Genomic DNA, 27,843 nt, shown 5'->3' with positions numbered 1-27,843 from the left:
CCCGAGCTCGTACTCGTCGACCTCGACCAAGGTGCGGGAAGAGTAGCCCGAGAGAAGATTGTTGTTGAACCGACGGTAAATGTCTCCGGAGACGCAAATAGTATCGAGTTGTGGGACAAGTTTGGACAGGTTGATTCCCTCGATTTTGTCGACTCGAAAAGCATTGATAGATCGGATTCCGAGGGCTCGGAGCGATGGTAGCTCCTCCGGATTCAATATACGTCCCATCATCGATCTTAACGCGTCATCGTCGAGAGTGAGCGATTGAAGCGGAGTGAATGGGCGTGAGACGGTCCATTCGAAGCCAGACCCGTAGATTTCGAGGTTGACGAGTTTTGAAGAACGAAACACGAAAAGTTGGAGCAAAGGCTTCGGGCCGGTAGAGTAGGGAATGATTCGAAGAAGACTCACTCGAGTGTTCGGCTAGAACCCCAAGGTCGAGTGCATCGTCTATCTCGGAGCGCTTGAGGAGAAGACGTTCGAGGTTTTTGCAACTTCCCAAAAGCGCCTTCACGGACTCGGGTTTCAAGTACCTCTCCAAAATGAGCACCTTAGATCCCAAAGTCCCATTTCCGTCGGATACAAGCAGGTCGAGCTGAGGATTCGACTGAATATGGACGATTTCGAAGAGAAGTGGTTGTGCGATCTCGCGGAATTGTCGCGACACGAGGGAGAGGGAGCAGAGAGTACGTTATCGTTGCCTATACGTGGTGGAATGGTAGGTATGAGGTACCGTGGCTTCAATGATCTCGCGAAGGAGTTCGGGAGGGAGGGAAGAAAGCTTGTCGGTCATATTTGCGAGGCGTCGAGTATGAGGACAGGGAAGTCGAAAGGTACCCTAGCTCGACCACACAGCTCAGAGCAAAGTCAGGGGCGAGCCGACTGAGGAGGGGACAGGTCAAGTGAAAATGAGACCCGGCCCAAAACTCACCGATAGCGTTCCGGATCGACTCTACGGTCTTTGACCTGCCTAACGATGCAGCTATGTCTCTTCTCCAGTCGCTCGCGGACCGGTGAAGACGTCGAACGAAGGTTGATTGATGAAACGGAAGGAGAGTCGACAGGCGGAGAATGAAGGAGGGGTACTCGCGTATGTAATTCTAGCGGGTTTAATGAGATATAAACGAGTAGTCGGATGGGCGAAGAGTGGTGAGAGTGAATGGTAAGAGAGGAAGAGAGCAAAGAACATCGTTAACATCGTTCCCGATCCCAGTTCGCTGACCATCGCTTTGTTGGCCCTCCATTCAAGTGGTCAGTCGAGAGCTAGCGGGTTCTGAGGACGCTTAAAGCAGTATAGACCCAAAAAGGGGGACGATTCGCTCGACTCTCGCGGGAAAAGCTCCCCGAAGTTTCGCAGGGATCAGCGAACAAGATAACGGTTTGCGTAGAGAGAAAGAAAGGCCAGAGTAATCAATGAGACACAGGGGAAGCGAAGGAGAGAAGGTGAGAGAGCGTAAGGACGTGAAGAAATACAAAAAGGAAGCCAGCTGTACCCGAAAAACCCGTAAGAAACAAACCCGTCTATCTATCCTGTCCTGTCTTCGCCCTTACCCTAGCAGTCTCGACGTCTCCTCTGTACCTTGCGACTCCCTCGTGTTCTTACTAACCTCGTTACCCCAATCGTCGATTCCTAACTTCTGCTGTCTCCTCTTAAAGATCAAACAGAGGATCAAGAGAGTTCCTTGTAGGACTCCGGTGACGAAGTAAGGTGCCCATCCGGTGAAGTCGACTCCAGGTCGGATCGCGAGGGTATAGACGAAAACGAATGAACCGGGAGTCTTCAGGCACAGAAAAACGGTCAGTCTCTGCCCTAAAAGGACGGCATGAAAGAGAGAATCACCTGTAGTAGCATCATAGGAATCGATAAACTTCCTACGAGCTTCTTCCTCGCCGTATGAATCAACTGCGGCGCATATTGAGCGCATCCCAACGCAACACTCAACAATCCCAACGTGGTCGCCCACACTCTCACGGCTCTCTCACTCGGATGTTCCCTCCCTGGATTCGGTGAATCTCCCCTCGGTTCTCCTGGGAGCGTAATGAGGAGGATCGAAGTCGTTAGGAACGTGAGGAGGAGATGGAGGAGTACGAGGAAGAAATACGAGAGAGAGTGACGGTAGGAAGGAGAGAGGATGATCAAGCCGTGTCGGACTTGACCGGGGAGGAGAACGTTACGAGGATCGAAGGAAGAGGAGGAAGAGGCGTCGTCTGAAACGGCGGAATCGGAATCGGACAGGTCTTCTTGTCGAGAGTTTCCGACTGAGAGTGATGAAGGTCGACGCTCGCCCTGTGGCCGTTGTCGAGGCGCGCGGATGAAGCCGGGAGGGGTAGAGGATTTCATGAAGGTCGGAACGAGGGAATCGTAGAAAGGTTTAGGAGTGCGGTGGGAAGAAGGAAGGGAAGATTCGGTGATGGGCACGGAGCGAACGTATTTCGAGTTGACTGGGTAGTAGAGGAGGTACAGGACGAAACTGCCAACGGAGAGAGGAGTAAGCGACGGAATGCAAAATCAGAGAGACTTGACGAGACTGATATGAGGTTGAAACAGAACCATTGCGTAAAGATCTGCACGACCCCGAGTACTGACTCAAAGCATTGTCCACCGGTCTACACGTCGAAAGAGCATCAGGTCCTGCGAAGCGGAGGAGGAAGGAGGGGAGAGGGGAACTGACGAGGTATTTGCAACAAGCCACTTGACCCCACTGCAGCGTGATGATATTCCCTAGACTACTCGCACTACTCGTCGCACCCAAGAACAAGAACAATGGAGAGAATCCATCGGAGTTTCGATGTCGAATGATCCGATAATGCTGACCCAACAACGCTCCCCGTCAGTCTCGGTTAGGCTCGTAGGGGGTAGGGAGGACTCACTTGTGGAATATACGATATCACGAGTCCGACGACGATGCAGATGGAGAGGATCTCGCCTGTTCGATTATGCTGAAACGCGGCTTTGCAAGTCGAGGGAGAGATGATCGGACGAGAATGCAACGCTTCAAAGGGGTCTCGTGCAGCGCTGAATAGTGTCTCCATCTCGTTTGGTCGTTGATTGAGGCGAGTGGAAGGCGAGAGGACACGAAGCGCGGCCGAGATTTCGGCGAGAGAAAAGGTTAAATTCGGACAACTCGCGCTCTTCGTTACGAGCGCTTGCTAACTGTATGGATCTCGTACACGTGGGTGCAGCGGAAAATCAGAGTCAGCCGGGGTTTGGCGAAAGCGAGTTTGCCGGCGAAGATTTTCTTTCACGCGTTTCATCCACTTCGCCAACGCCCTCGATCGCTAGCAACTCGACCAAACTCGTATAGGACGCAACGGACCCTACAGAAGAGGGCGCGCGATGGCCGACAGTCTCCCGCTCACTTCGCTCTTGACCTCCCATCTTCCCTCTCATCCTCTCCCTTCCCTCGTCTTCGACCCTGTACTCGCCGGACTCGAACGAATAGAACGAATCTTATTCCTGTCCCGACCGAGCACAGTGCTGCAACGATTAGGAGCGTCCCGGGAAACGGTCGTTGGAATTCTCGGAGTCGCTTTCGTCGGATTGTTAGCGAGATGGAGGCGACAATGGAGGGCGTTCATGTTACTCTTAGGAGTTGGCGAAGCAGTAGGAAGGACTCTGAAGCTTATTGAACGAGCCGAAACAAAGGAAGACGGCGCAGAGGAGGAGGAGGAAAAAGGAACGAGCTTCTCGCGAGAAGTCCAACATCTCCTGTCGTTCTGGACTCTTTACTTCTCCCTCTCGCTGCTCGAATCCTTCCGAACATCTCCACCAATATCCCCCCTAGGCGGCGTTAGGCCTCGAATCGCAACTCGAATCGCAAACTCCCTCAAATCCCTCAGATACACCTACATTCGATTCCTTCGACTCTGGATCATCCCGCTCTTCTATCGTTCGAGATACGCCTACCTCTCAATCATACAGAATAACCCGAGATTGGACTTCTCGCAGAGATTCCCGACGTTCCCGTCCGTCCCTTTCGCGAGTCGATTCGCAAACCTCCTCGTACCGACCAATTACTTCCCTCGTCCTTCGTCTTCCTTCCCTCAGCCACTACCAGCATCCTCAGATCGTTCTCGATTCGAAAACCTTCCTTTACCTCATTCTTACTTCGCCTCCTCTTCCTCCTCAACGACAACGACCGCAAAAACACGATTCACCGCGGAAGTGAGATGGGAGTTGGTCAAGCTGTTGATTTTGTGGACGGGGCTGAGGAGGGACTCGTTCGGCGCGAAGAGTGTCCTGTTTGATTGGATTTTGGGACCGGTCGTGCGGAAATGGAACGATCACTCGAGCGGAAATGAACAAGGAATGGCACGCCGGTCAGAGGATCAGTCGGGAGGAGCTAGCGATAGGAGATCGCCAGGAGGAGGAAAGCCCCGGAGAACAAGAAGAGACGAAAATCAAAACTCAACTCCCGCTCAAGATTCCGTTCAAGAACCTCCCACAACATCCTCTTTCTCGGGATCCCACTCACCCAGTCGTCTACCACATTCACCTTCTGTATGGACTACTCGAACTCCGCCTCGATCTTCCCGAAAACCGGCGTCTTTCCTTCCCGCTTCTCCCGCCGACTTTCCCCCTCATTACCGTCTAGCTTCCTCGAGGCACCCTCTGCTACACGATACACCGTCGACGACGACAACGACGGAGTCTGAGTCGTCGACAACGAGCTCACGGCGTTGGCAAGGAGGAGGACGTGATTCCCTGCTTCTGGAGTCACCCCCTCGACTGTTTCCCGACTTGTATGATGACGAGATAAGGAGAAGAAGCTATTCTTCCGACCTGACTTCGGAGGAGGAGGACCCTGAGGAGAAAGCGGAATCTTTACCGAGAACGGAGGCGGAAGAAGGCATCAAGCGTTGGGGTACCGTCCTGAGATTCCACAGTGACAGTGCTGTCGATATCTTGACTGCGCAAGGGGAAGAAGGGGAACTGCGGGGACTCGAGGCCAGTGGGAGAGGTTGGAGTCTGTAACGAAAAAGGAAAAAACGAAAATTGGAGTCTTTTTTCAGTGTTTTTTATCTGTGGTCGTAATCATATTCGCTGTCATTGTTGTCGTCACTTACATCTCTCACCTACCGGAACAGAGAGAGACTTCTGTGCGAAACTCGAGTTTCACTTTCCGCGCGCGAGACTTCTCTCACTTCTTCCACACCTCTCACAACATGACGGATCCCGCCCCGATCCCAGCACCTCAACCCGCCGTTCCTGCCATGGCGGCAAACGGAGCCGTCCCTATCCCATCTTCAACCGCTCTTTCCGGTTCTTCGACAACTCCGAGCGCTGGAGTTCCTCTCTGCATGAACGGATGTGGGAAGCCAGCAGATAGGAAGAACACCTGTCCGACTTGTCAAACGTGAGCCTCCAATCCCTTCCTTGAGTGATCGAGCCGGACAGAAAACGGCTTAAGAGATGAAAGATGAATTGACCTCAATCTCGTTGCTGGGGAATAGGTTGAAGATCCCAGGAGCTCAGTTCTGCAGTCCTACTTGCTTCAAAGACAATTGTGAGTCCTGAACAGCTTGCGAGCCGAGGAGGGACCTTCACTCATTATTTCCTCCTTCGTGCTCTCGCTTGACAGGGAAGACGCACAAGCTGCTGCACGTTAAGAACGAACCTGGATCGTACCAATACCTTGAAGGCAGTAAGCTGCACCTCGTCCTCTCACGTCTTTGCTCTTGTGCCGAACTGACTCCCTAAAACCTCCTTCTCTCTTCCCTCCCCGCAGCTAAGGACGCTTTCGATGGACGTTTCACATACACTGGACCTTTACGAGCCGTGATGCCCAACGAAGCTGTGCCGAAACGAGAGATTCCGGAACATATCCCTAAACCAGATTACGCAACTGAAGGTGAGTTGATCGATTCAATACCCTCGAAATGGTCCGGGGTGTTCGGAGGGAATGTCCTGGGGAAAGCGGAGGAAGTGGGAAGAGTCATCTCCTACGGATTGAGGGATGTCGTGAGTCAGGACTTCTATTCTGCAACAGTTTACTGACGAAAATAAGGAAATGGACGTCTCAGTGAACGGTGTTTCGTTCTCGGAACAGATCGCGAATCGAAGAGAACGAATCGGGAAAGTATTGAACGCGGAAGAGATTGAAGGAATGAGAAAAGTTTGTCGAGTAAGCTCGTAATCCCTCAGTCTCTCGCTCGGTGCAGTTCTGAACGATTCACGTGTCAACAGCTCGCTCGAGAAGTATTGGACATCGCAGCAGCAGCTATCCGACCAGGGATTACGACCCTCGAAATCGATCAAATCGTTCATGAGGAGTGCATCAAACGAGATTCGTACCCTTCCCCTCTCGGTTACCACAAATTCCCTCGAAGTGTATGCACGAGTGTGAACGAGGTCATTTGTCACGGTGAGTTCGACAGGAAACGCTCCAAGGCTCAGTCAAACGGGAAACTGACGCCTTGAGTTTTTGGTCAACTTCCAGGTATTCCCGATGCTCGACCGCTCGTCGAAGGCGATATCATCAACCTCGACGTTACCCTATACCACGGCGGTTTCCACGGCGATATCAACGCAACTTGTACGTCCTCTTCCCCCTCCCTCACTGCTCTTGCTGACTCCTTTCTCGGTAGACCCCGTCGGTTCAACCGTTCCTCAAACAAACCTCGACCTTATCGCTTGTGCGCGGGAATGTCTCGACGAAGCGATCAGACTGTGTAAACCTGGCTTCCAGTATCAAGACGTTGGAAAAACGATCGAATTTGTTGCGTCGAAGCGAGGGTTCTCGACGAATAAAACTTATGTCGGTCACGGGATCAACCAGTGAGTCTACTCTGATGCTCATGAGTATGCACTGAGACAGGGCAACTGATGAATTCTGGGATTCGCGCAGACTTTTCCATTGCGCCCCTAATGTTCCTCACTATGCTGGAAACCGTGCTTCCGGAACGATGCGAGTCGGTCAGGTGAGTCATCCCGTACGCAATCATCAGAAGCTGCCGAGCTGACTCACTCTCTTTACAGACTTTCACGATCGAACCGATGATTTGCGTTGGACAACAAAAAGAGGTGCATTGGCCTGACAACGTACGCTCTCCGCTGCCTCTTCCCTCTCCATCGCCATCATGCTGACTGTATCTCACACGATTTGTAGTGGACTGCCGCGACTTGCGATGGAAAAGCCTCAGCTCAATTCGAAGAAACTCTCCTCATCACGCCCGAAGGAGTCGAGGTACTCACTCGCGCCCCTGGATGGGTGTTACCGACAAAGAAGGCCGAACCCGTCGAGGAAGCGAAGACAACGAATGGATCAGGCGGAGGAGCAGGGGGAAAGAAGAAGAAGGGAAAGAAGTAAGGACGGTAGAGTGCAAGGAGAACTAGATTGCCGCGGACTTCCAAACTTCTATTGCCGCAAACTTCTGATTGAGAGAGTATCTATCGGTCTGACTGCGCTGCCGGGGTAAGACCAGCTGGAAGATAAGAGTGCGCCGGCGAGTGCAGAAGAAACTCAGAAAATCGCCTTTCTTTCTCGACAGCGAGAGAAATGGGAGGCCGAGGTATTCAGGCAGTCTTCCACGAGTCCAGCAGGCTTCAGAGCTTCTCGAGAACGTGGACGTACGCTAATAGTCGAAAGCTCAATGCGCTAGGTTTCATCTCTCTTTCTCTCTCATTCTCGAACCTCAACCGCTACCGCCGAGCGGAGGGATAACTCGACCGAGTAGACGTGCTGCTACTCTCGGCACGAAAGGCTACTCCGAAGGACAAGAATCTGATCAAGAAGAGGAACAAGTTGAAGGACACCAAGATCTCGACAACAACGCAGCGGGAGACGGTGGAGCATACGATGAGGGTCATGAGATCGATGAGGATCAGGTTGCAGGTCAGTCGTCGTCCTCCTGGTGGAACAACGAGAGAAGGGGTCTGAACACCGCCTCAAACTCATCGGGTCTGGAATGAACAGCTCCTGTACCGAAGAAGAAGAAAGGGCGAACGTCTACCTCTACGAAAGCGAAAGGAAAGGGGAAAGGTCGAGGTGGAAAGTTGCGAGTGATGGTGGATTTACCGATTGATGTTTGGTACAAGTGAGGCGACGCCTTTCTTTCGCTGCTTCGGGCTTGAACTGACTGAACCTGCTCGCATTAGTCGCCGAGCACTTGGATCCGGCTTCGCTTCTCTTCATGGGTCGAGCGAACAAGAGGATGAGGACTCTCTTCGCCTCGAAATCTTCGCAAACTCTTTGGAACACGGTCAAACGACGCTCTCACTTTCCCGAACTCGAATGTGCCGACCTCAACGATCTCGCCATCATGAGCTTGATCTACGATCGAGATTGTCACATTTGCGGGAAATCGCGAGCTTCGATCGTTGACTATTCGGTGCGAAAACGCTGGTGCAAGGTGAACAGGTTCCTCTTCCCTCTACTTGGCAACCTCATGGGCTGAAACGTTCAAACAAACTTTGATAGAAATGTCGCGATTCTACGTGCGCCCTCTCGCTGTCGGTCACAGTATTTTGCCGCTGACTCGAGTGCGACTATTCAGGCTCGTTCAAGCGTATCAGGTCAATCAACTGGAGGAAGAGGTTCTCCGTGTGCGCCCGTTGTCTTTTCGAGCTTATCGAGTCTCTGCCTGCACGCTTTACCGCGAACAAACGTTCAGTCACGGTTACACCCGTCAGCCCTTTTTGTTTTTCTCGAAAGAACCCGAACCACGCTAATTCTGCTATTGCTGTCGTAGGCAACCTCTATGACCGTTCCGATGCTCACAAAGTCGCTCTGACCCTTTCCGAGCTCGACGACGCTATCGCCGCCGCTCGAGATCAAGACGAACGGGAGGACGCAAAGATCTCTTTGGAAACGTACGTTGCCGGGAGACGAGCTTTTGTACAAGCAGCTTTTGAGGTGAGTGTCATTTTGATCACATAGACTGCTCTCGCTGATGCTGAGAGCCAAACTCGCAGGATGGAAAGAAGCTCGTTGGTTGGGTTGAATCATCCGTCGCAGCTCGCCAAGCCGCTGATGCCGCTGCTCGCCAAGCTCGTCTGGATGCGTAAGACCCTGTCGCACTCAACGCTCCACTCCGGCTACTGATCCAAGTCTTCGTTGAGACAGAATCAAAGAAAAGCTTCTCGAACTCGGTTACCAGAAAGAAGAGTTAGTTGTTCGCGTCAGACATCCTACGTATCTGAGCAGATCGGCGCTAATCGACTTATGACCCAACTCTATAAGCTTCGACGAGATGACCAGCGTATCAACTTTGCTTGACCAGCCAACTCCTCTCACTCCAACCAGTTTCGTCTTCTTCTGTGCTTTTCCTCTTCCGTTGAAGCTTCCTCTGAGCTGACGCCCTCCAATTTGGTCTTGCAGTCTGGAAAAAGATCTCGGGCAAAGTCATCGCAGCAGCTGACGACAACAGACAATTCCGACTCATCCTCGAGGCGAGGAGTCGAGCTGAAGGACGTCGCCAGTTACTGAAACCTTTCTATCAGGCTCTTCGCGACGATTCTACCGACAAAAGTTTATTTAAGGCCTTCGATCTCTTCACAAACATGCCTGCCGTCCGAAGTCTGTGGAAGGACGAAGATTCGACGATCGACGAGGAAGTTTGGCACGCCGCTCTCGACGAGATTCAAGCTCAACTTCCGAAGGTAGCAAGATGGGTTCAGCTCGAGTTCGCTCGTGTACTCCTCGAAGCATACCGATACATTGATCATCCCGTTGCCGACGAACTCGTTCTCTCGATTCATCCTTTTGAACCGTTTTCTCCTCCCGAAGCCTACTACCGCGACGGCTATCCCCACGAGACCGCCCTCAATCTCGACGATACTTCTACCATCTCTTCGGTCGATCTCGACGCTTTCCTCTCGCGCTTCAGCGCTATCTTCAAGGATTCGAGTTTCACCCGACTCGCCCCTGATCGCTGGCAGGAAGTGCACGAAGACCGATCGCTCGAGCTTGGCCTCAACACTCAGCACGACATAGACAACCTCGTTCCAATCCCCTGGCTCCGGAACCTCGTTGGAATTCTCAAACAGACGGGACTCGAAGATGATCAAACGGCGGAGGAACGACTAGATCAGCTCGATACTCAATTTTGGTGTAGTCGTTGTCATCCTGATCACATCCGCTCACAGTCGAGAGGAGTTGGCTTCTCTTGGAAGGAGATGGTAAGTGACTCCCGCTTTCTCTCTCCATCCATCGAGGGGTGAAGCAATCTTTCACTAACTCTCCCGGCCCACATGCCAGGTACAACATGCTTTCCAATCTCACGATCAAGTATACAGGATCTCCTCCTCGAGTCCTCCGTTGCACATTGCGTACACCGGCAACAAATTCTCAAAAGACCGACCTCCTTCGTCTCCGATCATGAAATCGCTTGAACAAAATCGTGTGAGTTGCGATTTCGTCTCCAATGACCTATCCCACAAAGCTCGCCTCGTCAAAGGAGCTGAATGATTCGTTTTTCCTCGCTGTACCGTGAGATCACCGCTTGAAAAAGAATCAATCGTCAAAGAACGATGAAATCGCTTGAAAATTTCCTCCTCTCTCGCTCCACTCTCGCTTGATTTGTGTGTCACGATTCCCCGCCTTTACTACCTTTTTACTTGAAATGGCACTCTCTCGTTGGCTCTACAAGCCTGTTTAACTCCTTTCGACTGTGCGATGGATTCGTTCACTGGCGACAAATTTCGAGAAGTGAGCCATGACAGGAAGAGAAGCACCGAGGCCGAGTCCGGCTCAACGTTCGTACAAGCTCGTGATATTTCCCAGAGTCCTTGCAAGCTGGAAACAGGGTGCGAGCGAGTTTGGAAGAGCTCACCAGACCCGCGCTTTGACTTTCTCCTCTTTACTCTTCCTACCAACTCTCACGTTCGCCCTCAAGTCGCCGCACAATCATAATATACAACTCACGATAGCCTGTAACCCTCGAACGCCCTTCGAATGTCGCTACTTCGACCCTTCTCGGCGCTTGATCTCTTTTCGTTCAACGGGATCAATCTCGACGTCTGGACCGAAACTTACGGCGTCAATTATTACTTGAGCTACATGTCTACATGGCCGGACTTGTTCTCGTGAGTCATCTCCTCCTATTCAGCTGCCTGACGCCAGAGTTGGCTCATCGGTTCCTCTCTTCCCCTTCTTCCGCCGACAGGGTTGTCGAATCAGCTGGAGGAGTAGCAAAGCGGATAGGAACAAACGGAGGCTGTAGTAGCGTTGGCGCGTATGGAGGTGGAGAGGGTGGTGAGCTTATGGGTTATGGTTGAGTCTCAGTTCTCTCTCTCGATCGCTTATTCTCTAGCTGATGGGGCACAGCTGACATCGCTTCGCTGATGAGCAGTCATGGGAAAGACAGAAGGACGAGGCAAGGAATGGCAGTAAGTACTTTTCGCATCTTTCACGATTCTCCCTTTCGAGCCTCTCCCGTGTTCGATCTGGGATATTCTGAGCTGACTCCAACATAACTACGATTCAGCGGTCACGTATCAGCGATCACGGTATCTCCATCACATCGAAGGCTAGGATTGGCGAGCATGATGATGGATCTGCTAGAATCCGTCAGCGATCGTGAGAAAGGCTGGTTGTACGTCAAGCTCCCTTTCATCGAATCTCTGCGTCATTTGCGAATATCCTCATCGCGAGCGAAAGGATACTCGAAGCTGATGAGATGCTGCTTCTTACGTACAGTGTCGACTTGTTCGTTCGAGAATCCAACGATCTCGCAATAGGTCTCTATCAATCTCTCGGGTATATGATATATCGAAGAGTGATAGGCTACTATGGAGGTGGTCCGAAAGAACCAGATGAAGATGCCTTCGGTCAGTTCTCCTCTTCCAGTTCCGAGTCTCCATTTCGAACTGACGTTCATTCGCCTTAAATTCGTCAGATATGAGGAAAGCTTTACCGATAGACAAGGACAAAGAGTCAATAAGGCTGCCGAAGGGGATCAAGAACGGGAAAGATTGGGCAGTTGGCCCCGAGGCAATCGTTTTCTAAATATCCTGAAACGATGCTGGTTCCTCGTTCGCTACAAGCAGTCGAGCTTTCTCTTCTGTTCCGGCCTGATGAGGGGAGTACCTGGAACCGTCGTAGTGAAAGTCTCGTAGCCGCAAAGACGTACATGTTGGTAAAATGCAGGTAGAGACTCGGTTATTCTAGATCTACGATGCGACTCTTCATGATCTTGATACTCTCCCTCGGCCTATCGTCAGACAAAGCGTGTCAGGTGTCGTCCTTAAGCATTGAAGAGACCAGCTACCTCGTGTAGGAAGACGACAAAACGGGAAAGACTTACCGATCTTCGTTATCGACAGCAACAGCCCCTAATCGTTGTACGACGTTCATTCCCGTCAGCACTCGTCCGAAAATCGTGTGCTTCTTGTCGAGATGAGGTGTCGGAGCTGAAAAACGCAGGGATGAGTTAGTTTTCGCGAGAAACTTCAGGGAGAGAATGGGAGCGTCCTACCGAGAGTGATGAAGAATTGGGAACCGTTTGTATTGGGTCCACTGTTTGCCATCTGCACGTCGAGAAGAGCGGAACATGAGCATTACGAATCGAAGCAGATTCGAAGAAGAAAGTGATGGGCAGCACGAGACGTACAGCGAGGATACCAGCTCCAGTGAACCGCAGTTCAGGGTGCTACATCATCCGACAGATTGAGTATGAGCGCGAGATCAGCTTGCGAAGACTCGACAGAGCGGATGGAAGGGATAGTTTCGTACGATTTCATCCTCGAATCGATCCCCGTAGATGCTCGTTCCACCTCGACCTGTTCCCGTAGGATCTCCACCTACAAGATCGTCGAGTTCGGATCAGTCGCGAGCTACACAACGGAGCGAAAGAGACAGAAGGAAGGGAGCTCACCTTGGATCATGAAATCTGAGATGATTCGGTGGAAGACGGTTCCTGTTCACAGCAATGACGTTGACTCGCATATGATCAGTTCTTCTCTGCCCTCTGACAAGCGGACCGCCGGGAGAGAAGAGGAAGAAAGAGACTGACCCGAATAATAACCTCGTTTGCAAAGTTCCTCAAAGTTACGACATGTCTTCGGTGCGTGATCCCTGTAGAGTTCGAAGGAGATCTGTCTCGAGCGACACGAGGGATCATAGAGGGGAGCAAGAGGAAGAAGAGAGCAAGTGGGGTCAGCAAACGAGAAACAAGAGAGAACAGAAGAGGGAGCTCACGGGGCCCAGTGAGGTTTCTAATACGCAAGCTACGACCATCTTGAAAGTGTTACGAGTCGGATTCGTGTGAAACGAAACTGGACAAGAGCGAACGAAACTTTCTCATCTCTGAACTCCTCTTACGACTCCTCATCGACCTTAGGAGATGTCGCTAATAGCGTGTCAACGACCTCAGCTACTGCGGATATGTCGGACCTCAGTCTCCCCTCCATTCAAGCGGTTGAAACTAGTTCGTTGTGAATCTACATCTTCTTCCCAACCCAAACCTTTCTACTGCACCACTCCAATCTTCTACGTCAACGCAGGTACGCTCAACCTATTCACATCTTCCCGCCCTATCCGAGCTGACCTTATTGAGGTGAGACAGATCCACATATTGGTCATTTACACTCGACTTTACTCGCCGACGTCTACACACGGTGGAACAGACTGAGAGAACCACAGCGAGGCGCAGTCATGTGTACAGGAACGGACGAGCATGGGTTGAAGATCCAGAGAGTTGCAGAAGCGAAGGGAGTCAGTCCGAAAGAACTCTGCGATGGAGTTTCGGAGAGGTTCAGAGTGAGCCGCCCTCTCCCTTGCGAGACGATATTGAGCTGACGTGATACCTGAGTAGGATCTGGTGAAAGCTGCGGACGTCGACGCAGCGGTGTTTATCAGAACAACGGAAGAACGACATCGGATAGCGGTCGAACACGTTTGGGTGAGCTCCCCTCTCTGCTCTCCATTCTGGGCGCCTAACCGATGCTCCTTCGTGTGCAGACAGAGTTGGAAAAACGAGGATACATCTACAAGTCAAGCTACGCGGGTTGGTACGCCGTTTCGGACGAAGCTTATTACGCAGAGAACCAAGTCGCAGAAACGATCGATCCGAAGTCAGGGGAGAAGTACATGGTAAGCCTATCCGTCCATCCTCCGGGTCAGGATAATTCACGCTCTCGATTGGACAGGCGTCAGTCGAAACAGGCACGCGAGTAGAGTGGATGGAAGAAGAGAACTACAAATTCAAGCTCTCTGCGTTTCACGAGCGTCTGGTACAATGGCTCTCTTCAACACCTCATCGTGAGCTTCGAGGACTCATATCGTAGTGGACGCTCCTCTGATTTCATGATCTCGAGCTCTCAGCAGTTCAACCTCCCTCAAGAACCACGGCCCTCCTCGCCTCCCTTTCCCAATCTTCCTCAACTGATCTGTCCGACCTTTCGATCTCTCGACCTTCCTCTCGACTAACTTGGGGCATTCCAGTTCCGTCAGATCCTGATCATACGATTTACGTCTGGATCGACGCGCTTGTTAATTATCTCACCGTTGCTGGTTACCCCTGGAAAGATGGGCAAGGAACAGGTATCTGGCCACCCGATTTGCAGGTAGTAGGAAAAGATATCGTCAGGTGAACAGCTTTCCTCGTCAGACTCTTTTGGTCGAAAGCTAACTCGATCGAGTCCAGGTTCCACGCCCTCTATCTACCGGCAATTCTGATGGCTCTCGACTTACCCTTACCGAAGCACCTCCTCACTCACGGTCACTGGACCATGGATCGATTCAAAATGTCGAAATCTCGCGGCAACGTTGCGAACCCGTTCGAAGCGATGTCGCTCTGGTCTATCGACGCGATTCGAATGTACCTCATGACGAAAGGAGGTAACTCTGCGAGTGATGCCGATTATTCGGAAGCGGAGATTGAAAGGTTCTACAAGAAGGAGTTGGCGGGACAGATGGGGAATTTGTTAGGGAGAGTGACGGGGAAGAAAATGTTAAAAAAGCTGGGGGACGAGAGATTGTTGTCCACGGAACCGGAGCAATTCGAACAGGAAGATCAAGAGCTCGTCGGGATGCTGAGAGAGCTACCAGGTATTGCTCGTTTTTCCCCTCTCGTTCGGCGCAAAACTGATTTCGCTCTCTTCGACAGACGCTTTCGAGAAACATATTTCGACATTCGAAATCCATCGAGCCCTTTCGCTCCTCTTCGAAACGCTCGCCGCTTCAAACCGACACATTCAAACTCTCTCTCCCTGGCTCTCGACTGCGACTCCTTCCGAAATTCATCGATCTCTCCACCTCTCTTCCGAATCGTTACGAATCGCCGGTATCCTCCTACAACCATTTATGCCGACAAAGAGTAGCGTTCTACTCGACGTACTAGGAGTGAGGGAACATGATCGAGGATGGGAAAAAGTGAAATTCGGGGAAGGAGGCGAAAGGGACAAAGTCGGGATCGTTAAAGGTGGAGGAGGGTTGTGGCCTCCAGTCGTCGTTGCGTCCTATCCAGCTAATGTGAGTGCTTAATGAGATCGAGAAATGCGCGACGAAACGGGCGTCTCACCGATGAGACAAAGCACGTACCTTCTCTCTCTCTCGCTCGGTTCGCTTCGAGTCCCCCTTGTTCTTTTCCCTCGCCTTGTCTCTCTCTCTTCCACATTTCACTTTCGTCATCTATGCTCGACCTGAAGTCTGGTACTTCCTACTCACCCTCACCACTCGTTTGAATGCTCTCTCGACTTCGACCCCAACACCTTCGACTTCCCTTTCTTCTTTCGATCTGGTTCCCCTTGTTCGCGACTTCGATCGATGCACGTACGATTTCATTCAGTCCTCGACATACCGATATCCTCTACAGCCCTCAAGTGAATGTATGGGAGAACGGAGGTGGGAACGATTCAATGCGGACAGCGGGGAGAGCAGCAAAAGTCGAGATAAAGTTCGCTGGTACGTCTTCGTTTCATTCTACTCCATGCGAGTGATTAAGGTCGAAAGCGTACGGTTTATCAACAGGCGAACAAATTACTCTTTTCGGATCGACGTCTTCCTCCGACATTCTGGTCAATCTCGACGGTGAACGCCTCAACGCTTCGACCGTGCTGACTCTATCACAATCAGCAAGTCCCTCGAAGCTTCTGCAAGTCAGCAATCTCGAAGCAAACGAGGATCATACGCTCGAGGTCGAAATCAGCGGGAACGGAACTTTCGTCCTCAGCCGAATTGCTATTGCTTTCTCGTGAGTGTTTCCTACTCGTCAGCATTCGATTTATGCTGAAGGGATGTGTTTACTCGACAGATCCGCCAACGACCACATCCCGGCTCTTTTACCCGTCACCACAAGCTCGACTGCGTCCCTTTCGACATCGTCCAGCGCTCCCAGTCCCCTTCAATCCTCTTCGACTTCATCTTCGAGTACCTTCGACGACAACAACGATTCGAAATCGGCAGTCTCCCCTGGAAAAGCGGTTGGAGGCACGGTCGGAGCTTTGATCGCTTTTTCTCTCCTCGTTCTCCTCTTCATCGTTCTCTACCGTCGACATCGTCGCCGTCAGTCTCTCAACTCATCTTCGATCTCCAAAACTCAGCGACAGAACGGTCCCTACACGAATCAAGAAACCGGTACTCGACGAGGTTCCTTCCTTCTTTCGGCGTTCCAATCTCCCTCTCGTCGAGCTTCTTCCTTCTCCCTCCCCTGGAGCTCCGCACCTCGTACCCCCGTTGCTCCTCCTCCTATGCCTCATCCGTTCAATAACGCACTCCACATCAACGGAGGAATCGGTTCTTCCCCTCGATCTCCCAACGCTCCCGGACCAGGATCAGTCGCTTCACCTCCCGTCATCGTCGGTTCAGAGACTTGGCAAACGAGATTAGCTCGGGCCGCCAGTTGGAGACGCAAAACCGAACGATTAGCGGAAACTCGCAAGTTCTACGGAGTGGGCGGTACGAGAGGAGGAGTGAACGAATTGAGAGGACCGCCACCGGCCGTACCGTTGCCGAGACCACCGGAAGCGGTCAAGAGGGGAGATGGAGTCAGGGAAATGGAGGAGAGGTGGAGAGTTGCGAAACCTTCTGACAATGACGAAAGGGGCTTGAAACTGGATAGACCGTCGCCACCGATTAGTATCAGTCCGTATCTCGTTGCGACACCGCCACAGGAGGAGGAAGACTCGAAACGCAAAGAAGGAGGAAACGAGAATCGATTTGAACAAGCTTGTGGACAGGCGATTTCGACGAACGACGATGAAGACGACGACTACACCTCGATTCAAGTAGCGTCACCGACCTCGACAATTCATCCTCATCGGCGATCAAACGCTCCTAGACCGACTTCGAAACCCCTTCCCCTCTCACCGAATGTGAAAACCGAATTCTCTTCTTCCTCGAAAGGCGACTTGCCTTACCAGAACCCCTTCACTCTCACTCGTACTCTCACGACAACGACTTCTCACTCGATCGACGAATCCGTCCCTCGTTCATCGATCGAAAACGCTCGAATCTCCCAAGCTCAAACTCGTTCGATTCGTCCTCCTGGTAACTCGCTCGGCAACAGTCTCCCAATCAATCTTCCCCTTCGCTCGACCTCGATGCGTTCAGTCCATGAAGGAACGACGAAAGCTAGTCCGAATGGAGATCTGAACGTCGCAGAACGAGAAGACATGGTCGAACGAAAACCGAGCTTGACTCGAATCGTCAATGGGAAAGTACTCGAAGATGGAACGGGTCGACATCCGAGAGGTAGACATCAAAGTGTCGCGGGAGTGATCGAAGGTCGTAGCTCGAGCGAGTCGGCGAGGAGAAGGATGCAGTTCAAGAGGAGGGAGGAACCCGAATTGCCGGGCGAGGAAGATCGTCCGGACTACTTTCTGAAGAGGGTAGTGGTCCCAAAGTATAGTCAGGATTCGGATCCTCGAGTAGTAGCAGGGAAGAGCAAGAAGTAGCTCATAGCAATAGCTTATTTTCTCGTAATCAATGATGGTTTTTCTCGATTTTGTTTCCCCACCTTTCGGAGGAAATTGTCAGTGAGCGAAATCTCGGAAGGCTGCTCTGACGGGCGGAAATCTCTCTCTCACTTCTTTTTAGTCCACTCAAATTTCCGAGCGCAGCCTCGCCTCGGCTTCCGACTTCTCTCTCCCTCTTCACTCGTTCTCAATCAGGAGGGATGCATCGTTCACCGTCTCCTCGCCAATCGATGAGCCCCGTAGTTTCCCCGACCTCCTCCACTCAGTTATCCCTCGCGGAGACTTCGACGGAATCGTCAATTAGTTCATCGAGTTACTCTAGTTCGCCAGCCTCTAGTCAATCCTCGTTGGTACATTCTACGGTCCCTCCATCTAAACCTCGATTACCTCCTTCGACTCAAACGGCTCAACCTATCACTCCTTCGATTTTACTGAATCCTCTTCCCGCCGGTTCCTCCTCTTCCCCTCCATCGACCGGCAGTTCGTTACTCAAGAAGTTACCAGGGAAACGTAGACAGAGTGTCGTAGTAGTCGAAGTGGTACATTCTCCTCCACCGGCACATTTCTTCAACCGAGAAGAAGACGACTCTTTGGAGGAAAGGGAAAGGGTTGGGAGATCGATTGGCAATCCTCCTCATTCGAATCGCCTATACAGTATGTCCCCCCCTCGACCAGACCTATCAGGAATGAGATCTAGATCGACTTCACCCATCAGTACTCCTCGTTCGGCTTCTCCTGTTCAACCTCACAAGAATTCGGCACCTTCGAATGGGGAAACTCTCTCAACCTCAACCACCAATTCTCCATCTTCTTCAGCTCCTACTCCTTCTTTCGTACCCCTATCCTCTATAATCTCGAATCGATCAACCTCGTCGACTGGGTCCTCGACAACGAGAAGTTCTTCAGGAGGAGGAGGAGGAAGTTCTTCGACTGGATCGGGATCGATTAGGTTCGCACCTTTACCTCCGGGGAAATCGTTTGGAAGGAGGAGTAATTCGATCTCGTTGGGAGTAGCTTCGAGGGCGAGAATGATCAATGCGCAAGGAGGGACTCCGAACGTTCAACAAGCGAGATATGCTGGTCAGTTTTCACTTTTCGCAAGTTCTCTCGTGTCAGAATAAGTACTGACTCTCGCTCAACCGTGTGAGAATAGGTCCTTTACAGTGGTACGAAGGAGGAGAAATGCCAGAAGATGTTTACACCTGGCGAGACGCACAACGAGGGATTTCGAAAATTTGGAAAAAAGTTAACGGAACGAAAGAAAAGCCCTCAGGAGGGAAAGAGAAAGAACGTAGCAATTCATTGACGAGTACTACGAGTGGTGGAAGTGTCGAAGAAGCGAAGAGGATGGAGAGGGAAGCGAAGGGGGGTGGGAATAAAGGAGAAGTGGAACATTTCGAAGAAGTTGCGATGCGAGAAGAAGCGACGATCGATGAGGAGGATGAGGATGGGGAGGTACAGTTCGAAGGAAGTGCGCTTGGGTTGACGAATGTCGGGATCGATGATGTTGAATTGGAAAAGGAGAGGAGGAGAAGAGAAAAAGGAAAAGGGAAATTGGAAAGTCCTTCTGCTGCTGCTGCTTGATACAAGGCGTCCCCTCGCTTCAGCTTCATATCATATATAATTTCTTCCCCTTAGTGCTACTGTCCTACTTACCTAGAGTCTCCTCATCTGTTGCCAAAAACTACTATCGTTCTCTCCCAAAATTCAAGAAACTTGGCGAGAGATTTCCCACTGTGAGAAATCCACCTCTTCCCATTTCATCACACTTCACTCATCGAGTCAGTGATGGCCAATCCACCAGAAAGTGCGACCTTACAACCCATCATCAAACGATCTCTCTCTCCATCCGGTACGATCTCGAACAGCGCGTTGAAATCACCTCAATTCTCCCCCGAACCTCATTCCCCTAAATCGACTTCCCCAACTCCCACTTCGACGAATGCATCCACGCCATCTTACTTCTTCCAATCTCATTCATCGAGTACTACTCCTCTCTCTGCAGCTGGATTGAGTGGGAGTGGGAAAGAATCGACGACGACGACGACGTCAGTTGTCCCTCCTCCGACTCCCGGAATCCTCTTGAACAAGAACGATTCGAGTGTGACCTTGATCAAAGAACGACCTCACTCCCCGCCTCCTATCCCGGAACCGTTCTTACGAGTCGCTTCTCCGACCGAATCAAACTCGAATCGATCCGATAGTGGGTTCTCCTCTTCCGATGGAGGGATCAGTTCTCCTCCGCCTGCGTTAGGTTCCCCCGTACAAACTCCTTCGACGGCAGTCAAACCGGCACTAGAATCACTCGTTACGTCGACGGCGGTCGGACCGAGAGGAACTTCTCCCCCTTCTCCTCATTGTCATTTCGCTCCCCTGCCGAAACCAGAGGAACGTCCACAATCGAGAAGGAGTTCGATCGTCAGTGGAAGGGTTAAACCGTTCATCCCGCGACCTCCAGAGAGGAGCGATACAATGTCGACTTCCGGTAAATTAATTCTCTTCCTCTTCTACTAGACTCATTACTGACACTAGGTGCGAGTCTAGGTGGCGGAGACGATGAAGCTCTCTCTACAGGAGAATACACTCCCTCCCTCTCTCCTACCGGTCACCATTCCTCCGTTTTCACTCCAACTTCCTCCTCTGAGCATTTCTCCGCCCTTTCGCAACGTCTCTCCTCCTCCCTCACTTTCGCCGCCCCAACTGCTCGTCACCCATCCTCTCCCTCTCGTCCTACTTCTCGTAGATCCTCCTCTTCCCGTCGTTCGAGATCCCCTTCTCCTCCCGGTGGACTCTCCCTCGGTCGTTCTTCTTCGTCAGACCATCACGCTGCTGCCGTTCATCACAGAGATAGGTCGCATGGGAGTTCGAGGACTCATTCCCCGAATTTATCGAGGAGACCTTCGACTGATGCGTTGAGTTTACATTATATCGAAGCTCAAGGAGGAGTCAGTCTCAGTAGACAAAACTCGAGAGCTGGATCCGAGAGAGGAGGTGCGTTTGAGGAGGGTTTAATGATGTCGACGGGATCGGGATCGGGTGGAGTACCGGGAGTGAGGAGACCTCAATCGAGTGAAAGGAGATCTACTTTCGATCTCTCAAACTCTGTCTCCGGTTCCGTCGCTGCTACTCCACCTCCTCTCGCCTCCGCTCCCTCGACCTCTTCAGCGACCCCGACGATCGGTTCATCGACGACGATAGGTCACGCAACGACGACAGTAGGTTCAGGAGCAATGTTGATCGATAAAGATAAAGAAGCCGATTTACATCGATTATTGGAGAAAGCTCAACATGGGAACTTGGATGCTGAACGAGCCGTCAGTCCGGCTTTACAGGCGCAGAGGGAACGGGAGAAATCGAGAGATAGGGAGCGGGAAGAGGTGCAGGTTGTGGAAGTTGGGAGAGGGGAGGAGAAAACGGATGAGCTTGAAGAGGTGCAGGAGGAAGAGGAGGAGGAGGAAGAGAATGAGGATGATGAGGATGAGGAGGAAGAGGGTGAGTTGTCACCGCTTTTAGAAAGGAAGAGATTTTCACTTACTAAATGCGTTGAAGATCTCACAGATGATAACGACAACTCCGACGAGAACGAAGACGAGGAAGAGGAAGAAGAACCTGATCAAAGTCGAGATGACGAAGAGGACGATGAAGACGAAGAGGAGGAACCGGCAGAAGAGAGGAAAACTAGTAAAGGTGCTGCTGTCGAGGTAAGACTTGCACCGATTCTCAGTTCTTTCGCGTTCGGACCTGGACTCAGTCGTTCTCGTGCTACAGGTCGTTCGTTGGCATCGAGATGATCCACCTCCTTCAGCTTCAACTCCAGTACAAGCCGATCCGACTCCTTCGATTCCGGAAGATTCGATCGCTGAGCAAGAAGCTGAGGAACAGAGTGCCGTCGAATCTCACAAGTAGGCCTTGCTCGAGAGGACCTCCATCGACCGCCCTCGCTCGCAAATCGACTACTCCAGTCTGAGATTTTTCACGCCCTCTAGTTTTCTTCCTCTATTCTTAATCGACCTCGTACATACTACGCACTTCTCTCTCTTCTCTTCTCACTAGCAGTACCTTCTCTGTAGGATCACCCCACTTCCCTTTCTTCCATTCTCTATCCCTTCCGTTCGGTTTTCGTTCGTTCCTTTCCTTCCCCCCTGCTTGTACATCTCTCGTCTCCTTCCCTCCATCTCGCTGTTTTTATGTCGTCTAGTCTGTCCTCTTCTGTCCTGTCATCACTTTGTCGTGAAAACATCTCTTTTTCCCTAACTCGTTTAGCTTAGCCGAGTGCGAGCGCGAGTGAGGGAATTTCTGCGGGGCTTCGCGGATTCGGTTTCGTTTCGTTTTTCGAGGGTCTTTCCCAGCTTGGGAGATCGTAGAACTATCACAGCGTACAGTACAGTAGTAACGAGTGTATTCTCACGCGACGAGTAACTGTAATTAGTAATTCTCTGATCTCTTTTTGTATTCTCAAGATCCCCTTCCCGAAAACCATATTTCCAGCTTACTTCGATTCGACCAAAGACAGAACGAAAGCGAGGGCAACGGTACAGATACCGAGTTAAGCACGAATGTCAATTCAGACTTCTTCTTCTTCAAGTGACGACGTTCCCCTTCATTCGACATCCTCATCTTCATCATCTTCTGCACGACCTCAACTGAGTCTCTCTACGAACACGCACTCGACTAATCAGCAACCAGTTTCACCGCCGAAGCATACGGGATCTTCAACGGATACGATTAAAGGAGGAAGGGAGTTTAGAGACGTTGTTGCTGGAGGAGGAGGAGGAGGAGGAGGAGGAGGGAGAGGTCATTCACACGGGAGGAGTCATTCAATGACTGAACGACAGTACACCGCAACTCATAACGGAGCTCTAGATTACAATCGGCAAGGAGGAGGAGGAGGAGGAGGATTCGGATTCCGTTCGGGATATCCGATGAACAATGGGATTAGTAACAACGATGATGCGAGTTCGAACATGGGAGAATCAATCATCAGTACGACGACGACGGGGACGACTGGGTCGGGGACGACGGTTAGTGGGGCTCAGTTGGCGAGGAGGAATAATACGGTCGGGGCTTCGAATTCGAGATTGGTCAGATTGGAGAGGAATAGGGCTAGGATCGCTTTGTAAGTCTACACTTCACTCGTACACATCCCCTCAGACAGTAGGCTGATCCGGATGAGTTGTTGAAAGGCAAGGAGCGGGACTCTCGGAAGAAGATCAAGAATTTTACGTTCCTCCCTCTCCTGCTCGAACCGGTCCATATGCGAACGTCCCCTGGTCCGACGTCGGTCACGGAGGTGGAAACTCGAACGTCGACCTCGAATCGACTTTCCCTTCGCTCGTTTCACCAACGGGAAGCACTTTCGATCGACATTCGAGGAGTTTCAGTAATCAGGGTGATGTGGTTGCGGCCGCCGCTTGGGCGAGAGCTGGATCTCCTCAAGGTCAACAGAATCAACAGCAGTCGACGATCGTACCGGAACCGAAGAGGAGTTCGTTCGTTGTTTTGAGAGGTGGAAAAGGAGATTCGAAATTGACGGAAAGGCGACCTGCAAACGCGATTTCTCCTCCTCCTCCCCATTCGACATCTTCGACACCGACACCTACGACGAACGACTTTTCGAGCGCTTCTGGAGGATCTTCGCCCAATCTCGAGAATCAAACGATCGATAATTCGGGACAACCGACAACGACGCTTCGACATAAGAACAGTTTGAAACCGTTCTTGGATCAAGAACGAGAAGAGAGGGAACAAGGAGGTCGAGCAGAAGAAGATTGGGAACGAGGATTGATGGATGAACGGAAAAGTGGTGCGGAAGGAGGAGCAGAGGGAGAATTCGGCGACGATCAACACCAAGAACAGCAGCAACCTTCGTGGTTACAGAGTGATCCTTACGCTACTCTCAACACGCCGCCTCTATCGTCGAGCTTCCCGAGTCAACTCAGTTCACCGTTCGGGAATTCTCATTCGAGATCTTCGACTTTTCACGCTCCTCCTTCGAGAACTCAAACCGATCCTTGGTCGACCTCTTCATCTTCTCCGAATCTCAACAACAATACGATTGGGGAAGAAGACGCATCGATTCGACGACATCAATCCTTGACTTCGTTCCGATCGAGAGAACCTACCGAAACTCATCATCAACAACTCCTCTCGACTTCTCCCGGTTCGACTTTGACTGAACCTCCTCACGACCAACAATCATTCGAACGAGCTCATTCTCTCTCGCACGCTCAATCTTCAGACGAAACTGCTTCTCGCCCACTCGGTTCTCTCGCCTTGAACGCAAGTTCGACTATCGCAGGATTCGGATCTCGTTCTCGATCAGGAACTTCCCCGGCTCCTCTCACTCTACAACACTCTCATTCTCTCGGCCACGCCTCATCCGGTCCGAACTCGCAAAGAACGGGATTGAGTCACTCGAATTCGTTAGGATCGAGGAAGAAATCGCACGTTTCGTTATCGGGCGGCTCTTTGAGTCCTTCGTTGGGAGTCGCGATGAGTGGATTGAAGAGTCCCTGGAGTCCGACGGAAGAGGAAACGAAACAACTTGGAATGGGATCGATCGGAACGACTGGAACAGGATCGATTTCTCCGAATGGGTCGGGGACGTTGAGTCGAGGAGGAAGTGGAAGTTCGAGAGGGAGTCAACAGCTCACGGGAGGAGGAGTCGAGGATCAAGTGAATCGATTAGGAGATCAATTGGGAGGAATGCAGATGAACCCTCATCATCGACTCGAAACTACTCCGACTACTTCTCCGGCCCAATTCGTATCTTCCCCTTCTCGTCATCATCAACTCCCTCCTCCTTCCACTACTTCGACACAGGCGAGCTCTCGTCGACTTCCTCCTCTTATGACGACTCCTGAAGCCCTCTCGCCGGATTCTCAATCGACTTTCGCTTCGAGACAAGGTCCGGCCTCTGCTTCCGCTTTCGTTCCTCCAATCGGTCACTCTCATCCTGGATTCACTCGAGGAGGAGGAATGGGAGATATCAGCGAACATCCTTCGACGGCTTCGACCCAATTTGGAGGATTCGTCGGAAACGACCTCAATTATCACCTCTCACAACAGCCTCAAACGATTCAACAGCAACAACTCCTCCCTTCTCAAGCGATCTACGCCTCTCGCGCTCCTCCTCCACTCGTCGCTTCAATGCCGCCTCCTTCTTTCCTATCTCAGCTTCACCCTCAACACGCCTCGGCTTATCCGGGCGGTCCAACTTCTACCGAATGGTCTCGACAGAAAGAGTACCTCATGGGCTCAAACACCGTCGCTCCCCTCTCAGCTTCGACCGTCGTCCCATCCGCCTCTCTCCCCTTCTCCGCGACTGCTCCGAATTCATCTCTCCCCGCTCAATCTTCCGTCTCCCCCGCCGATTGGAACCTAATGCAACAACAACAAGCTCAAATCTCGTTGTTGCAGTCGCAAATGGCTCAAGCTTTGAAAGCGATGGACGCGATCACGGCTCAAACTGGTCAACAACATCTCACGAACGGTCTCCCTCGCGACTCGACTACCCTATCCCATCTCGAACAACATCAACAACAACGAGGAGGAGGAGAGGAGATCGTCGCCGAAACTCCGATCGATGTCAACAGTTTGGTACAGAAAAAAGGATACAATCCAACTGTTTTCGATTTGAGACCTCAGAACGCGAGGTTCTTCGTCATCAAGAGTTATACGGAGGAGGACGTACATAAGAGTTTGAAGTATGAGATTTGGGCTTCGACGGATTTGGGGAATAAGAGATTGGATAAAGCGTTCAGGGAGAGTGCCGACAAAGGTCCTATTTATCTATTCTTCTCCGTCAATGGGAGGTAAGTCATTTCTTTGAGTTGGTTTCCCTTCACCCTCTCGAAACTGACTCACGAATTGACTTTATCAGTGGACATTTCGCTGGAATGGCTCAGATGCTCACTCCTGTCGATTACTCGCTCACTTCGAACGTATGGGCTTCGGATAAGTGGAAAGGAGTCTTGAAGGTTCGTTGGATCTACATCAAAGACGTTCCATTGAACGCTTTGAGGCACATTCGACTCAATAACACTCCCGAAAACAAGCCAGTGTGAGTCTTGATCGCTCTCTTAACGCATGAGGGTTATTGACCCTCGTTTCTCTGCAGTACTTCGTCTCGAGATACTCAAGAGGTTCCTTACGACGCCGGACTCGAAGTTCTTCGAATCATCGCGACTTATCAATCTCGAGCTTCTCTCCTTCAAGATTTCGCGTGGTACGAAGCTCAACATCGACTCGATCGATCGAATGAAGAAGGAGGAGCGAACGATGCGGTCGTCCCTCCTCGTCAAGCTCATTACGCTCGTCCGGATCGAAATCAAAATCAATCGTCTTCCTCGAACGCGAATGGACCGATTCCACCTCAACTACCTCCTGCGAACGCGGTGAACTACGCACCATCTCAATCGTCTCAAGCTCCTCCCTCGCAAACTTATCCTCAATTTATCCCTCCTACTCCTCCTTTCCAGCAGCATCCTTCTCACGGTTTCTCTCCTTCTCCTCCACCTCAACAACAACAACAACAACAACCTCAGCAACAACAACGACAACCGTTCCGAAGTTTCTGGAGAGGACCTAACGGATCTCCTTCGCGACAAAGCAGTCCTCGACAAAGACCTCCGACGACAAACGGTCAATATGATGGTCACGGAGTCGCATATTGATCGCCTATTCTCCCTCACTCTCTCGCTCTGTTCATAGTCTCTCTCTCCTCTCTTAATCTAGACGCATCTACACCTATTTTAATTCTTCTCGATTCGTGGTTTCCCAGCTAAACCCTACAGACCCTATTATCCTTTTCCGGTTCTCTTCCTATCCCACTCTATCACTCTATTTGTCCTCGACTCCGATCACTAAACGCGCCGCGCACGAGCTGTACCCCTCCTTTCGTATTTTTCCTATCGGAACTCTCGCTTCCCCTTTTTTTCCGTTCTTTCTTCTTGATCTTTTCGCATCTCCTCTCCTTTCGAGTGCTTTCACTCTCTCTCCCAGCTCTCGATGTAGCAATTATACAAAACTGCGTACTTTGCGTAGGATTCGCTTTTCTCTCACGATGTGGAGTCGTTTTAGAAAGCTTTCGAAATCGTTGCGATCTGCGAGAGAGCTGGATGACAGCTTCTTCCGAGAGCAATGAATCACAGTTCGCATGAGATTGTTTGCTGTGTCTCAGAGAGTGAGAGAAAGTCCGCGGCTTGCGAACGGAAAAAAGCTAGGAACGAGTTTAGACCGCGTGCGAGTCGCAAAGGGGTTTCTTGCTTGCGGCACTCGCTCAGATGGTCGGCGCACGAAGGTAGCGGGCGTGAGTTGTACCAGTTGGTGGTTGTGAACCGAAGCAATCGACATAAAATGCGTAGGACTTAGGACTGGGTCGTTCAATTTTTGGATCGCTTTCAATGCAACGTTTTCCCTAAGACTCCAGCCTTGGTTTCCAGGCTGCTCTCAGCCGCTATTATCCTCGTGCTCGACTCTTTGACAGTTTTCTGGCACAGTTCGAGACGGAACAGCGACCCACCCAAGCGATTCCATTCGTATGTCGAAAAGGCTGTTTACACTTGAGATTTGCTTCCTCTCCCTGCTTCCTTTCCACTTTCAAACAGCAGATAGACAGTCGTGAAATCTCAGCTATAGTAGAAACGAGCTGCTCTCGGACCTTGAGAGCGCTTCAAGATCCGAGCTCGAATCTCTCGCGAAGCGCCTAAACTCGCTTGTTTTTCCGCCTCTGTCATCGCGCACGGCCTCGTTTGCTCTGTCTACCAGCTTTCGCGCAACCTGATGAGCCTGTGCCGCATGGGATTCATCTAAAGAGAGGAGAGAGACACAAATGTAACGATAGGAAAACGTTCGAGCTTTTGATTTGCGAGAGATAATTCAAGAAGAGCACAACAGAGACAAAGAAAGAGACGTAGAAAGTCCTACTGAGTACGAACGGGAACTTCGTTACTTAGTAGATGGGGCAGTAAAACAGTTTTGGGAGG

The 27,843-nt window shown here is 51.3% G+C and overlaps 11 protein-coding genes across 11 annotated transcripts; 9 read left to right on the top strand and 2 right to left on the bottom strand.

The window, feature by feature from the left end:
* Window positions 1–1,547: 1,547 nt before the first annotated feature.
* Window positions 1,548–3,033, bottom strand: JCM6883_002913 (PQ-loop repeat-containing protein; the record flags this gene model as incomplete). Its single annotated transcript, XM_076630705.1, has 5 exons — window positions 1,548–1,778; window positions 1,841–2,471; window positions 2,525–2,607; window positions 2,673–2,810; window positions 2,872–3,033. 5 exons carry the CDS (start codon window positions 3,031–3,033, stop codon window positions 1,548–1,550), a joined length of 1,245 nt encoding a protein of 414 aa, XP_076489442.1.
* Window positions 3,034–3,337: 304 nt separating this feature from the next.
* JCM6883_002912 (uncharacterized protein) lies at window positions 3,338–4,975 on the top strand (the record flags this gene model as incomplete). The annotated part of the gene is made up of 1 exon (XM_076630704.1): window positions 3,338–4,975. The coding sequence occupies one exon, from the start codon at window positions 3,338–3,340 to the stop codon at window positions 4,973–4,975; it is 1,638 nt and encodes a 545-aa protein (XP_076489441.1).
* Window positions 4,976–5,166: 191 nt separating this feature from the next.
* JCM6883_002911 (uncharacterized protein) lies at window positions 5,167–7,310 on the top strand (the record flags this gene model as incomplete). Its single annotated transcript, XM_076630703.1, has 11 exons — window positions 5,167–5,357; window positions 5,455–5,507; window positions 5,583–5,645; window positions 5,730–5,962; window positions 6,051–6,125; window positions 6,188–6,365; window positions 6,441–6,536; window positions 6,589–6,778; window positions 6,849–6,921; window positions 6,980–7,042; window positions 7,110–7,310. 11 exons carry the CDS (start codon window positions 5,167–5,169, stop codon window positions 7,308–7,310), a joined length of 1,416 nt encoding a protein of 471 aa, XP_076489440.1.
* Window positions 7,311–7,499: 189 nt separating this feature from the next.
* JCM6883_002910 (uncharacterized protein) lies at window positions 7,500–10,409 on the top strand (the record flags this gene model as incomplete). Its single annotated transcript, XM_076630702.1, has 11 exons — window positions 7,500–7,534; window positions 7,603–7,835; window positions 8,099–8,287; window positions 8,361–8,424; window positions 8,497–8,627; window positions 8,692–8,855; window positions 8,915–9,003; window positions 9,066–9,107; window positions 9,183–9,244; window positions 9,321–10,120; window positions 10,200–10,409. 11 exons carry the CDS (start codon window positions 7,500–7,502, stop codon window positions 10,407–10,409), a joined length of 2,019 nt encoding a protein of 672 aa, XP_076489439.1.
* A 486-nt stretch (window positions 10,410–10,895) lies between these two features.
* On the top strand, window positions 10,896–11,948 carry JCM6883_002909 (GNAT family N-acetyltransferase; the record flags this gene model as incomplete). The annotated part of the gene is made up of 6 exons (XM_076630701.1): window positions 10,896–11,026; window positions 11,107–11,213; window positions 11,293–11,329; window positions 11,428–11,535; window positions 11,640–11,770; window positions 11,839–11,948. The coding sequence occupies 6 exons, from the start codon at window positions 10,896–10,898 to the stop codon at window positions 11,946–11,948; spliced, it is 624 nt and encodes a 207-aa protein (XP_076489438.1).
* Window positions 11,949–12,101: 153 nt separating this feature from the next.
* On the bottom strand, window positions 12,102–13,178 carry JCM6883_002908 (uncharacterized protein; the record flags this gene model as incomplete). Its single annotated transcript, XM_076630700.1, has 8 exons — window positions 12,102–12,153; window positions 12,247–12,352; window positions 12,418–12,469; window positions 12,553–12,591; window positions 12,675–12,742; window positions 12,817–12,858; window positions 12,955–13,036; window positions 13,140–13,178. The coding sequence occupies 8 exons, from the start codon at window positions 13,176–13,178 to the stop codon at window positions 12,102–12,104; spliced, it is 480 nt and encodes a 159-aa protein (XP_076489437.1).
* A 106-nt stretch (window positions 13,179–13,284) lies between these two features.
* MSM1 (methionine--tRNA ligase MSM1) lies at window positions 13,285–15,425 on the top strand (the record flags this gene model as incomplete). Its single annotated transcript, XM_076630699.1, has 8 exons — window positions 13,285–13,444; window positions 13,507–13,700; window positions 13,756–13,842; window positions 13,902–14,033; window positions 14,090–14,201; window positions 14,265–14,529; window positions 14,587–14,990; window positions 15,049–15,425. 8 exons carry the CDS (start codon window positions 13,285–13,287, stop codon window positions 15,423–15,425), a joined length of 1,731 nt encoding a protein of 576 aa, XP_076489436.1.
* Window positions 15,426–15,625: 200 nt separating this feature from the next.
* JCM6883_002906 (uncharacterized protein) lies at window positions 15,626–17,836 on the top strand (the record flags this gene model as incomplete). The annotated part of the gene is made up of 3 exons (XM_076630698.1): window positions 15,626–15,845; window positions 15,912–16,134; window positions 16,195–17,836. The coding sequence occupies 3 exons, from the start codon at window positions 15,626–15,628 to the stop codon at window positions 17,834–17,836; spliced, it is 2,085 nt and encodes a 694-aa protein (XP_076489435.1).
* Window positions 17,837–18,057: 221 nt separating this feature from the next.
* JCM6883_002905 (uncharacterized protein) lies at window positions 18,058–19,441 on the top strand (the record flags this gene model as incomplete). Its single annotated transcript, XM_076630697.1, has 2 exons — window positions 18,058–18,937; window positions 19,011–19,441. The coding sequence occupies 2 exons, from the start codon at window positions 18,058–18,060 to the stop codon at window positions 19,439–19,441; spliced, it is 1,311 nt and encodes a 436-aa protein (XP_076489434.1).
* Window positions 19,442–19,645: 204 nt separating this feature from the next.
* Window positions 19,646–21,763, top strand: JCM6883_002904 (uncharacterized protein; the record flags this gene model as incomplete). The annotated part of the gene is made up of 4 exons (XM_076630696.1): window positions 19,646–20,342; window positions 20,402–21,349; window positions 21,416–21,558; window positions 21,626–21,763. 4 exons carry the CDS (start codon window positions 19,646–19,648, stop codon window positions 21,761–21,763), a joined length of 1,926 nt encoding a protein of 641 aa, XP_076489433.1.
* Window positions 21,764–22,413: 650 nt separating this feature from the next.
* Window positions 22,414–26,532, top strand: JCM6883_002903 (YTH domain-containing protein; the record flags this gene model as incomplete). The annotated part of the gene is made up of 4 exons (XM_076630695.1): window positions 22,414–22,973; window positions 23,041–25,671; window positions 25,740–25,919; window positions 25,977–26,532. 4 exons carry the CDS (start codon window positions 22,414–22,416, stop codon window positions 26,530–26,532), a joined length of 3,927 nt encoding a protein of 1,308 aa, XP_076489432.1.
* Window positions 26,533–27,843: the final 1,311 nt, after the last annotated feature.

Source organism: Sporobolomyces salmoneus (genome assembly GCF_050403485.1).
Source record: "Sporobolomyces salmoneus JCM6883 DNA, S_salmoneus_JCM6883_v1_ctg11, whole genome shotgun sequence".
NCBI classification, from domain to species: domain Eukaryota; kingdom Fungi; phylum Basidiomycota; class Microbotryomycetes; order Sporidiobolales; family Sporidiobolaceae; genus Sporobolomyces; species Sporobolomyces salmoneus.
The sequence above is the reverse complement of the archived record's forward strand: the minus strand, read 5'-3'. Positions and strand labels throughout refer to the sequence as shown.